This window comes from Bubalus bubalis, chromosome 1 (genome assembly GCF_019923935.1).
Source record: "Bubalus bubalis isolate 160015118507 breed Murrah chromosome 1, NDDB_SH_1, whole genome shotgun sequence".
Lineage (NCBI taxonomy): Eukaryota > Metazoa > Chordata > Mammalia > Artiodactyla > Bovidae > Bubalus > Bubalus bubalis.
The window spans coordinates 155,087,921-155,100,834 of NC_059157.1; the positions used below are offsets into that span (position 1 = coordinate 155,087,921).

Consider the following 12,914-nt stretch of genomic DNA (forward strand, 5'->3'; position numbering starts at 1 on the left):
TTCTATGGAAATTTGACTGGCGAAATCTTCCTCCAAGTCCACTCAGGTTGTTGGAAGGATTCATTTCTTTGTGTCTGTAGGATTGAAGGCCCTGGCTTCTTATTGGCCCTTGGCTGGAGATTGCTCTCAGGCCCTAGAGGCCTCCCATAGTTCTCATCATGGAAGACTGATTACTTCTTCAAGCCAGCATGGAGAATCTGAGTGTGAGTCTGTCAGCAAGAAGGAGTCCTATATGACATCAGGTAATCGTGGGAGTAACATTCCACCATCTTTGCCATATTCTATCTCTTAGAAGCAAGTCACACTCAAGGAGAAAAAATTACACAGGGCATGAACATCAGAAAATGGATCATTGAAGGTCACCTTTTGATCTATCTCTCCACCATATATTACAAAGAATGTTAAGAACACAGAATGGATAGGACCTAAGATGCAGCAGCATCATTGTATGTGAGCTGGAAAAGGACAGATAGAAATATAGAATGATACCCAGCTTTACAGTTTATGTGCTTTGTGGGTGATGAGGGTCCTTCATTAAGATAAGAAGCAGAGGAAGAACAGCTAGTTTGGGAGCATACTGAGTCTTCTTTAATTTGGAAGTAAGAGATATTACAAAAGTATTATATTTACAAAATTACAAAAATATTACTACCATATTTTACAAATAACAGTGTTTTTTATAATGAAACAGACAATAGTTCTTCTGAACAACCTAGTTCTTATTTCTTATTTCTATAAGAAACCCAAGTTCTTATTCTCCTATTCCTAAAACAAGCAAACAAAACCCAACTCTTGCAGTTCAAGCCATGTGTTATTTTGCTGAACTAAAAGGAAGTTTCCAGATCTGTGTGAATTTCTGTGTCTCTAATGGACTCTTGCAAGCAGGGAGGCTGAACACAGAAATGGCCTACCTAAAGCAGTGTCAGTGGTTTCAGGTAAGAAAAATTATTTCTAGAAAGTTAATCATCCAGGAATTCTCAGTGTTTATATGTAACTTACACATTTAAAGTTATTTTAGAAATTATCTATCATCTATAAAGGAAGCATCTTAGTTTGACTTTGTGGTTAGAGAGAATATTCTTTATTTCAAGTTTGCTAAGGGGAAACAGTGGAAACAGGGTCAGACTTTATTTTTGGGGGGCTCCAAAATCACTGCAGATGGTGATTGCAGCCATGAAATTAAAAGACGCTTACTCCTTGGAAGGAAAGTTATGACCAACCTAGATAGCATTAGAGACATTCCTTTGCCAACAAAGGTCCGTCTAGTCAAGGCTATGGTTTTTCCAGTAGTCATGTACAGATGTGAGAGTTGGACTGCGAAGAAAGCTGAGCAACAGAGAATTGATGCTTTTGAACTGTGGTGTTGGACAAGACTCTTGAGAGCCCCTTGGACTGCAAGGAGATCCAACCAGTCCATCCTAAAGAAGATCAGTCCTGGGTGTTCATTGGAAAGATTGATGCTGAAGCTGAAACTCCAATGCTTTGGCCAACTCATGCGAAGGGTTGGCTCACTGGAAAAGACCCTGATACTGGGAGGGATTGGGGACAAGAGCAGAAGGGAACGACAGAAGATGAGATGGCTGGATGGCATCACTGACTCAATGGACATGAGTTTGAGTAAACTCCAGGAGTTGGTGACGGACAGAGAAGCCTGGTGTGCTGTGATTCATGGGGTCGAAAAGAGTCAGACATGACTGAGCGACTGAACTGAATTGAACTGAAGGAGGGAGGGGATGGAAGTTGTGCAAGAATAGAAAGAGGAGCGAAATACAGAGCAACACTCTGTGAAACTAATTATCCAAAGGAATTTATGAAAACTGCATGGATGGATGGATTCCATGATTAGGTTTATTGAGGTCAAACAGTACTGACTAGGAACCACCAAACAAGCCTAGGTAGTTAAAGTGGAAATATTTAGGGGAGTGAACATATAACTGCTTTAAAAGAATTAATGTGGAATGTTGCAGTTTCAAGTACACTGAATGACTACATTCCTTGTAGGCCTTTCCCATCTCTGCCTGTTGTCCTGTGGTTGTCATTAAAGGGGTGGTTTGTTAGAGGTGGTTCCTGATGGGTCTTCTAGACTACTTCTTTGCACGGAGCTGCCCTGTGAGAGGGCTTCCTAGGTGGTACTAGTGTTGAAGAACCTGCCTGCCAGTGAAGGAGACATAAGAGATACAGGTTTGATCCCTGGGTCTGGAAGATCCTTTGGAGGAGGACAGGGCAACCCCCTCCAGTATTCTTGCCTGGAGAATCCCATGGACAGAGCAGCCTGGCGGGCTACAGTCCATGGGGTCTCAAAGAGTCGGACACAACTGAAGCGGCTTCACACACACACCCTGTGAGAGCCCAGAAGAGTCATCCACAAATCTGGTTTCAGGTGATTCTGTCCAGTAAAACTTTTTCAGAGGCAAGGGCAGAAAACCCAACGTAAAATCACTTGCACTGTAAAGGAATTGGCTTACAGTAAAGGATGGATCTTGCCAATATCAGAAGCAGCTGGTTTAAGTGGCTTGAACAAAGTCACTAAGATTCAGTTTCCCAGTGACAAGATGGCAGAACCAACCAGACCTTGTATCTCATCATCAAGTACAGCAGTAAAGACTCTGTCCCCCAGAGCCAAACATTCATCCTTATCCTGACTCTCACTGGGCTGGAAGGGATCCATACCTCTGCTAAATTAATCACTATGGTCATGGGAATGCAATTTTTCTGATTGGCTAAGATACAACCTATTTATGTAAGCCAACTCTATCCAAAGGACATCATTTCCAGGGGAAATATGCATACAATTTTTACCAGAAGTAGGATAAGTGGATGTTGGGCAATCAACACAAGAGAAAGTCCTCTTCACCCTATGAGAATGACTTTTAACTGAGCCGGCAATTTATTTACATGATACTGTGATTGCCAGTGACATGAAAATATTGATATTTCCAATTGTACACCTTACATCTCATTCTTCCCACCGCACTACTCCACCACACTTACATACTTCACTTAACTGAAAGCTCTAGTTAGAAGAGACTCAGAAATATTCTATTGCTTTGTATGTAGGCAAAACCTCAGATCAATAAAGGTGGAAAGCCCATGTTATGCACACAAGGGGAGAGAAGTGCCTCTAGATATGACAATCCACTGGGTACCATCAATTAATTTCTGCAGTGTTGGCTTGGAAAAACCCCTAGTGCTGCTGGATCCTTCATTCAGTTGTTCAGGATTTCACTAGCAATATTAATAGCACAGCCAGATTGTGTGTTCACTCAGGCTAGTTATTTTCCTTCTCTTATGGTATTTTTCTTTTATCATATTTGGCTTAAATACTATCTTATTCTGCTACATTCCTTCCTCCATCCCTCCCCAAACCTTTTCACTGATGCCTGCCTGATAAAAGGCCCCACATCTGATATTGACCTAAAACTTCCTTGATTCCTTAAAGTGAGTTATTCATTAACTGAACCTAAATTACTGGTTGTTGGGCAAATCTTCTAGTTCTTTCAAACTATGAATCTGCTCAGAGAGGCTTCTGTAAATCTACTGTAGAAATAAGTGAAACTTTGTGCCAGTTGTTAGCAGTAAGCAGAAGTCTGAGAGAGGGAGGAGAAGTTACTCATTTGCTCAATTCAGCATGGTGAGTCCAGGGGAGGGAATCAAGTGTACCTTGGGCTTGACAAGCAGAGCAGGCAAGCGCCGCTGCTACCGACATACAGAGCCGGGCAGGGGCGACTGGCTGCTTCTGAGCATGACTGTGGGTTCCCCGAGAATTGCTCTTGGGATCAAGCATTTTGCCCTCTATTTCCTATGATGGCCAGAATTTCCTGTGCTAAGAGGTATGGCTGTCTTTTTTCCTGTCCTTTTGTTCAGCAAAAACAAAAGCTAATTAAAGTAAATGTCAGAAGCTGCAGTGAGGCAAAGGGTGGGCTGCGGGATTGGGGCAGAGAAACTTCCAGGGGCTGGCTGATTATGCAGATAAAGCGCATTTGGGAGTTGTGTGTCTAGCCATGTATGCATACTTTTTAGTTATTATGGGGGGAAAAAAAGCCACCTCTCTGTGGATTATTAAAACGTGTCTCTAGGCCTCTAGAGCAGAAAACTGTGCTTCTAGACTCACAGAAGGTGCATTTTGTTTTACTCCATAAGAGTTTGGGCTTATTTCTATTTCATATTTTTATTTACCTCAAGAAACATTTTGCAACCAGCAAAGAAACAGATCCTGCCTATGCTTTGCAAAGAAAAGTCGGTAGTATCATTACAGTCACTGGTTTGGACAGTCACCATTATTGTTTGCTGTTGCTGTAATTTTTTTCCCTTGATAATTCAGGCACCTTACAAATCATAACTAAATCTGGCCACTTTTTTCTTTTTCAAATACATACTTAAATTGCTGTAGTACTCAACAGCTGAATTCCATAATATTTATGTATGTTTTCAATTTAAAAACTAGAAAAAAACATACTTAGGGCATTATTTGAATTGGTCATGCAGTTGTTTAATGTATGACATTTAAATGTAAATAGAGATACATTTAACATTGAATTTTCCTTGTAATTTGCAACTCTGGGTATGTTTTCTTGTAAAACAAACCCAGAAAATTGGAATTAAAATTTTTTGGTGAGATTTGTATCAATTCCAGAGCACATATGTCTTACGAAGTCAGAATTTATAAATGAAAATTGATACCCCATGAAACCATTATGACAGATTACAAATTCTTGGTCTAGAAAGTTCATTAGATCTTTCCCTCACTCCTGATGAAGAGAAATCTTTCCTATCTATTAATATGTGTGTTCTCATAAGTTGCAATACATGTTCAAAATTAAGTAAATTTTTTTGAGCTCTTGCCTAAACAGGCCATCAAACCTATTTGTTGTGTATGCGTATGATAACAAGCCTGCTACACACTTAGACTGTATGAGTTCTAGCAAAAACACCAAGGGCTGAGTCTTTTAGTATCATGTAGAATAACCCAGCCGCAGAGGCTTTCAGTAGAAGTGAAGTATAGCAACATGTCGCAGCATTGGGAGCCCAGAGACGTCCAGGGAACAATAGACATCTTGTGGGAAGGGCTGAAATGTATGCGGCCCATTCCCATGGGAACGCCTGCAGCGCTTTCACACTGTGTGAAAAAGATGCTCCTTGAAAAGAATCTCTAATCCTTTCTTTCAAGGGCAAATCTGAGAACTTTATTGAAAGTTTCTAGAACCCAAATGGGTCTAGGTTAGTCAGTGGGCATTTTAAACACAAGTAAATAAAATGATAATTTTTTGATCCCCGAAGCATAATGTAAATAAATATTGCTATTATAGAATTTTCTGAGGTGACAAAACCGGAGAACATCCTAACCTGGAGTTGGAAGCTAGAAACTAATTTCTTCAGAATAAACGGGCTTCCTGAGATAGTTATGTTTATTGAAATCCTCCCAAAGTGGTATTCCAATAGTCAGGCCATTGTCTTCTGGTTCAGGTGTGTCATTAGTAGATTCTGCTAAATGAAATCACACTTGAACCAGAAGACTTAATAGCCCAACTATTGGGATACCACTCCATGGAGTCAGAAAGAGTGTCCACAACTGAGCAACTGAGTGTGCCTGCATGCACACGTGTGCACGCACACACACACATGCATAATAGAGTAAACCAGCAATGTCTTATTAATGCCCATTCGGTGTAGGTCACCTTGAAAAGTCATAAAGAACTTTTCCCTATAGTGCCCTGGAGGGAATAATACACTCCCTCCTCCCTAATAAACATGGGAGTGAGCACTGTGCTTAAGTAGAAAGTGCAGGTATTTGGATTACCTGGCCAAAGAAATGTCTGAGAGACATTGTATTTCAGTCCCTTTTCACCCTGTGAAAAAATTTACTCTCACTGTTTGGCCGTGGTGGGGGTAGGGTCACAGTAAGGCTGTTTATCCAGAGAGAAATTGTTTCTGAAGAAATCAACAAGGACATTTGTAAGACAGTGCATGAACTACCCCGATTTAATACTATGAGAGACTACAACTAGGATATAAATAAAACACAAATGGAAAAGACCTAGGCATCTCTAATGCTGTGAATTTAATCTTAGGTAGCAGCAGAGTCATTGTTAGTATTCAAAAGGTATGACATGGGGATGCATTAACAGGAGAATGACCTACAAGAATAATTATATTATTAAAGATATGATTGCTGTCACTATTTGTATGGTTGCTATATGCCAGGTCTGTGTTAAATGCTTTATATAATCTCTTTAAACTCTCAACAACCCACGTCACCATCCTCAGGTGTAAATAAGGAACCTGAGGCTCAGGGAGAGTGAGTAGCGTGACCAGGTTTATACTGCAGGTAACGGCATAGCTGAACCCAGGTGTGTCCAGGTTCCCCCAACACTCCTCTCTGCTCTTCTTACTGGATTCTCACACTGTGTCCAACTCTGTACCCTAAGCTCATTTAAAACTAAAAGAAAATTGAATAAAAACTAGTGATAAGTACCATGAATAATGAATAGAGGATAAAGAAGAGGATAAAGAAATATAATCTATTCCATTAAAAGAGAATAGAATAGAGATACTTCATCAGTATCTATAAGCCAGAAAGCCATCAATGAGAAAATACATCTATTCATGGATGTTTGGGTTCTCTATTTTTATAAACTCTTCAAGGGGACAGTCCTCCATGTATGGATGGTATAAAAATATGATTGATCACCAAGTGTTTAGGAAGATTTTTGAGGCCACCCTCCTGAAGCATAGGATCTGGGTCAGTGGCAGGTGTGTGGCCACCCTGAGTGCACACCTTTGTGGGGTAGTTCTCCTGGGGAGATACCCACAGTGTCCACATCTTGGTGATCATGCAGGTCACAACTTTTTGTGTACTTTGCCAGCAGATAGATGACTTGATGGGATGAACAGACCTACTATAGGAAGCTAGAGGAAGAGAATAATATAGCTTGAAACATGTTTTTTAAGTAAATCATTAACTTTTGAAAAAGTAAGAAAGGGTTTCAGTACCTTTTTCTCTTCTGGAGTATCAATAGATGAAGCAGGATAAGCATGTTCTGAGAGTTGGACTATAAAGAAAGCACCAAAGAATTGATGCTTTTGAATTGTGTTGTTGGAGAAGACTCTTGAGAGTCCCTTGGATGCAAGATCAAACCAGTCAATCCTAAAGGAAATCAATCCTGAATATTCATTGGAAGGACTGATGCTGAAGCTGAAGCTCCAATAATTTGGCCACCTGATTGGAAGAACTGACTCATTGGAAAAGACCCGGATGCTGGGAAAGATAGAAGGCAGGAGAAGGGGACGACAGAGGATGAGATGGTTGGATGGCATCACTGACTGGATGGACATGAGTTTCAGCAAGCTGCGGGAGTCAGTGATGGACAGGGAAGCCTGGCGTGCTGCAGTCCATGGGGTCGCAAAGTCTGACACTACTGAGTGACTGAACTGAACTGAACTGGAGTATTGCCGTAGTGTTTAAAGTATTAATACCAGTCTAATATGTCTGGTCCAAGAACCTTCCAGCAAATAAAATGGGAGAAAAGGGAGTGAGGGTATAGTATACATCTTTGTTGAGTAAGTCTATTCTGTTTATTAGCAACTTCCTGCATTCTGAAAGTTTCAACAAAGTTAATCTAGAGCCAGAACAAGAGATGACTTCTTTACGAGCTGTGGCTTATCCTGGACAAACACTCAGCTTTTCAAACTCTGTATGGGACATCTCAAGGGGAAGGGAAGTGTTAATTAAACTGCCAATTCTTCCCCCTTCCGGAGGTTGAGAAAGGGCCCCCCAGTGGGCACACCATTCACCTGAGTTCCTACTGAAGCCATGTTCTCTGCATAGCTTTTCTTTCCCTCCATTCTTCTCAGGCAAAGTATAGATTTCCATGAACACAGGCAGTTTTGTTTTCGCTGTTAAAAACAACTCCGCTTTACTGGAGCGGGCTGTTTCACCCCAGGAAACAGAGCCTTTCACTCAGAGGTAACTCTCCACTGGGTGAGGCGCAGCCTGTCACCTGACCACTCCGGAGCTGCCGGTGGCATATCGGGCTGCATTCCTAGAATTCTTCCGCCCGGGCGCCACAATGAACAACTTCAGGTTCACCGAGCTGAGTGGATTCCACTCGCGGTGTCCTCGGACTCCGATGCCCACCCAGCCTCAAAATAGATCGCTGAGTACCCGCAAGCGCCCCTTTGAGGAGTAGAACGCAGGTAAAGCGCGTGGCGGGGGACAGCTGGGATTCCCGGAAATGTGTCCCCCATGGTGCAGAAACATTTCTCTTTGGGGAGTTCTATTTCTCCATACAGAAACCCGATTTGTCAACCAACACCTGCTTAAGAAATGTAGACCGAATAATGAGAACTCGGGTTTCAGATTAGGGTCTCTTATTAAAGATTAGGGAAAGAATTTAGGAGAGCCAAAGCCGGGGATAAAAAGGAATTTTGTAAGCCAGTTTTTGTAATACAGAAAGTACCAGATTTGGAGCCTGACCTACTTGGATGTGAATCTTGGCTCTGTCACCTGGGGCATGATATTTAACCTCACCAGTCCTGTTTCCTCTTTGGTAATAATATCTACCTGCAGGGTTGATAGGAGATCTGAGAAGAAAGTGTCCAGCAAAGAACTTGGTACAGAGGAAGTGTCCTAGTGTGTGTATATACACATGCTTCTGTGTGTGTATGGCAGGTGCATACATCCACATACAGAGAGGTCACAGGACTATGACATTCATAAGAGTAGGAAGTTTCCCAAAAGATGAGGTAAATTTTGATTTGGCTCTAACCCTCTGGGGTGTTGCAAAGAGAGCAGTTAGAAAAGCTACACACCTGAGCAAAACATTGACCAGAGCTGCTGAAAGATAAATAACATGCCTTGTTGATTCTTGTCCAGAAAAGGGCAGACTAGATGCAGGCCACTCTTTAGATGAGGATGGATGGGAAGGGAGGCAGCTCAGTAATTATCATATACAGTCATGTATGCACCTGTACTCAGTCCTGAGAGGGCTTTGTCCTGGGAGATCAACTGCTTTCAATCCTGGCTCTGCAACTTACTCAGCAGATCCCCCTGGACTGCTTGTTTTCATCTCTGAACATCAGTTTCTCGTCACATGGAATTGTCCTGAGAATTCAGTGACTCATTATTTGGGAAGCTCTTAGAGTAGTGCCTGACTCATGGTAAACACCCGCTGAACACCAGCTGGTGGTGTCATTATTTTACAAGGTGCTTTTTTGTGTGTTGTCTGTTTTGATCTTTAAAAAGATAAGATAGATTCGGTGTGCCTTGGACCCATTTTGCAAATGAGAAAACTGAGGCTTGGGAAAGGAAGAGCATGAAGCCAAGGCCCAACAACTACTGAGTAGCTGAGCTAGAACTTCAGTCTGGGTCCCCAGACAAGTAGGTGACCCAGTGTGCACTGGGCACACATGCATTGAAGGAAGCCTCTCCTAAAAGTTTTGGCTGAACACCACTTCCTGCACATAGCCATTTCCTTATTATTTTCCCCTAGGAGATATCGTTCTCCCTCATACTTCCCCAAACTTCCTTTGTAGTCTTAGGGGACTTTTTTCTCGGTCATCCTTATAATGTAGAATGTTTGGTACAAGTCTCCTCTCTTACTCCCTCACCCCTGGATGTGTGAATGTCTTCATGTACAGCTGTGTGTTGAACAATGATGTTGGACATGGCAGACACACAATTGGAAGCATGAGTGTGGGGCTCCACACCAGGTGTCACTGCAGGTGTGAAAAAAAAAGAAGGAACCCAGATGAACCCTGTGGTTCTCCAGCACGTATTTCTGCTGCTTCTCAGAGCTTCAGCTCTGCTATGTCTGGGGCAGCTGAATCTGCTGCTGGAAGTGCCTGATATTGACCAATGAGCTGACTGGTCAAGATGAAGTAATTTCCATCCAGTGTCTTACTTTCCTGAATATTATTTCACGGAGACACTGTCATTGCACATGTCTGAGGCTGGGGGATAGGGAGAGCAGGGGCAAATCCAGGAAAACATCACCTTAACTTTTCTTGTAGATACTGTAATTCACCCTTTCACATTTACCAGGGTGCAAACTACTTTGTGGGCTTCCCAGGTGGTGTTAGAGGTAAAGAACCCACCCACCAACGTAGGTGATGTGAGAGACACTGGTTTGATCCCTGGGTCGGGAAGAGCCCCTGGAGGAGAGCATGGCAACCCACTCCAGTACCGTTGCCTGGAGAATCCTGTGAACAGAAGAGCATGGTGGGCTATGGGCCATAGAATCGCAAAGAGTGAGACATGACCAAAGCGACTTAGCACAGCCCAGCACAAAATACTTTGTAGGAGCCTCATTCTCTGCTCACCCCAGCCCCTGAAATCTTCCCACTGCTCTTGTTCTTTTCTCATCCTCGAAGCCCCTCTTCCTTGTCACATTTCTGCTCTTTGATTGCCCTAAATCCCAGGGTATATATGGACAAGGATGCAGGGTCAGTGTAGGAGGGAAGAGGAATTCATTTTCTTGCTTTATGACTCTACCCATATCTTTATCCTTAAATGTTAACAATGCTCTCTATTCCTAAGAGTTGCCTCACATGGAGCCTTACATGTCATCATCAGTTCAGGGTGGTTATAAACTGGAAGCCTAGCTCTGGAGTCTGGGTCCAAATCCCAACTCTCCAGTCTCCTAGCTCTGTATCTTGGACAAGTTATTTAATGCCTTGGGTTCCTCATCTATGGGCTTCCCTTGTGGCTCAGCTGGTAAAGAATCTGCCTACAATGCTGGAGACCTGGGTTTGATCCCTGGATTGGGAAGATTCCTTAGAGAAGGGAAAGGCTACCCACTCCAGTATTCTGGTCTGGAGAATTCAGACCATGGGGTCACAAAGAGTCAGACACGACTGAGCGACTTTCATATACATTCATACATACCTCATCTATAAAATAGGAATGACATATCCTCGTAGCATTGTTATGAGGATTAAATGAGTTAGTGTTTACAAAGTATCCAGGGCCTGGCATATAGACAAACATATCTAAATATTGGGCCTCATTTTAGAAAAGTGACACTCTATACTTTCTATGGAGAAGGGAAGAGCAACCCACTCCAGTATTCTTGCCTGGTAAATCCCATGGACAGCGAAGCCTGGTGGCTTACAGTCCATGGGGTTGCAAAAGAGTCAGACACAACTTAGCAGCTAAACAACAACAATACTTTCTAAATTTTTCTGAAGCTGGTAGATAGTGCACAATTTGCATGTACACAATAGTATCCTTGAAATCTCTTCAGTGGCCTATGAATTGCACCATTTGGAATACTACTGATAGTTTCTTTGTTAAGTGCCCAAAGGATTTGGCTTGCATTTAGAGATATGGAAATTATGTATCTTTAAACTTGAAAACTGCATTCAGCACCAAGAAATGCTGTCTCAGTGATAGCTCAGGGGAAGGTCTGAGACACCCAAGGGAGCAGCAGACTCTCCTTTTCACGCTTGTTCTGGGGACCACATTCAGCCTGAAATGCTGGGCAGAACTGCCTGCAGCATATGTTACATAAATCACTCTCAGCTCTCACTCTCTGAACACGTGGTGGCATTTTTAAGTTACCTGTATGTATGAGGTGGCTCCATTCTCATCTAAACTGCAGGAGAGCCCACTGACCTGAGATCAGAACAGGACTGCCACAGCTACCAGGGGTCTTGAAGAAGTCTTAAACCTCCCCGGCTCTGAAATGATTGCTCAGGTCTCTGCTAGTGCAAATGATCTGAGGTTTTATGAAGCCCAGAAGGAAGCTGATGAGAATAATCAGTTTTTTAATTGGTACCATTACCTTAACCTCTGTGGGCTGTTAACTGAGTAGAGACTACAGTGGGACTTTATTATTTCAACTGTGGGGACAGAGGGAGGGTTGGCAGAGCCCCAGACCCTTCCTTTTCAGCCTTCATTGCAATATTCTCACCTTCAAGCTCTGTGTTCAAGTTCATGCTCATGTTCTGTAGGGATTTATCTCGTGTCACACTCCCAGGCAGAATTCTTTATTTCACTGCCATTCGTTTAGAGAGTACATAAGAACTGAGGATTGAGATCACCTTCTGGGTTGAGGTTCAGGAAGTTTCTGTTGTCAGTATAGCACAGAAGCCCAGCCAATAAAGGTAAGTTAGGCATCAGTTTCCACATCCAGGAAACAGGTATTGGGTCTAAAAGGTGTTTCCTGTGTTCTCTTTTCCTTTCATTGCCCTTTTCTGTTTGGTTTCCATCAGAATCTATTTGAGGAAATCTGGCAAGTATTGGGCATATTTGTTGCTGGTCCACCTGTTTCCTTGTGGCAGGAAGAGAAGGAAAAGGATATAGAAAGGAGAAAAGTGGGTTCTTAAAAAGCTGCTTTTAAAGGATCAAATTAAATTCTGGAAAAATAGAATCATCTTTGACACAGCTTTTTGAGACAAAATAAGAAGAGTTCTTTTGAAGGTCATCAAGCCAAAATCTGTTGTTCCGTGCACATTTCCAAATGTTTTTTTCTTTTCCTCTCTCTCTTCTGGGCACCAAGCTCACATTCTGAGCTCATGACATTCAACTAATGGCTGTCTTGTGTCATTTGTTTCTCTTGCAGAGAGTGTCAAAAAAAACCCTCAAGTCTGGAGAAGAATGACCTTTCGAGGTATATGAAGTCTATGGCCTGCCACATGTTTTGGTCTCACTAACCTCTGCTGACTGAGATGCATGGCCCTGGGCCTGCAGGCAGTCCACTGATCATCAAACCTCTCAGCATGCATCAACTCTTCAGACTGGTCTTGGGACAAAAAGACCTTTCGCGAGCCGGAGACCTCTTCTCCTTAGAGGACTCTGAGATTGAAGACAGCCTGACAGAAGCTTTGGAGCAAATCAAAATCATTAGCTCATCTTTAGTAAGTAAACTAGCTTGTAGACTAGATCCCTGAAACAATCTATTCTGGAGCTAAATGAT

At 42.5% G+C, this 12,914-nt stretch overlaps 1 protein-coding gene across 4 annotated transcripts in view; it reads left to right on the forward strand.

The window, feature by feature from the left end:
* The first annotated feature begins 3,707 nt into the window (after positions 1-3,707).
* The window catches only part of VEPH1 (ventricular zone expressed PH domain containing 1), a 287,956-nt gene continuing 278,749 nt past the window's right edge, over positions 3,708-12,914 (forward strand). The window contains exons 1-2 of one of the 4 annotated variants that reach the window (XM_025289274.3): positions 3,708-3,830; positions 12,561-12,855. In XM_025289274.3, coding sequence (XP_025145059.3) covers positions 12,667-12,855 — 189 coding nt within the window. In that variant the 5' untranslated portion in view covers positions 3,708-3,830; positions 12,561-12,666. Of the gene's footprint in view, positions 3,831-7,998; positions 8,194-12,560; positions 12,856-12,914 lie in introns of those variants that run through there. The other 3 variants (XM_025289293.3, XM_025289289.3, XM_025289271.3) reach the window with 3 other exon arrangements.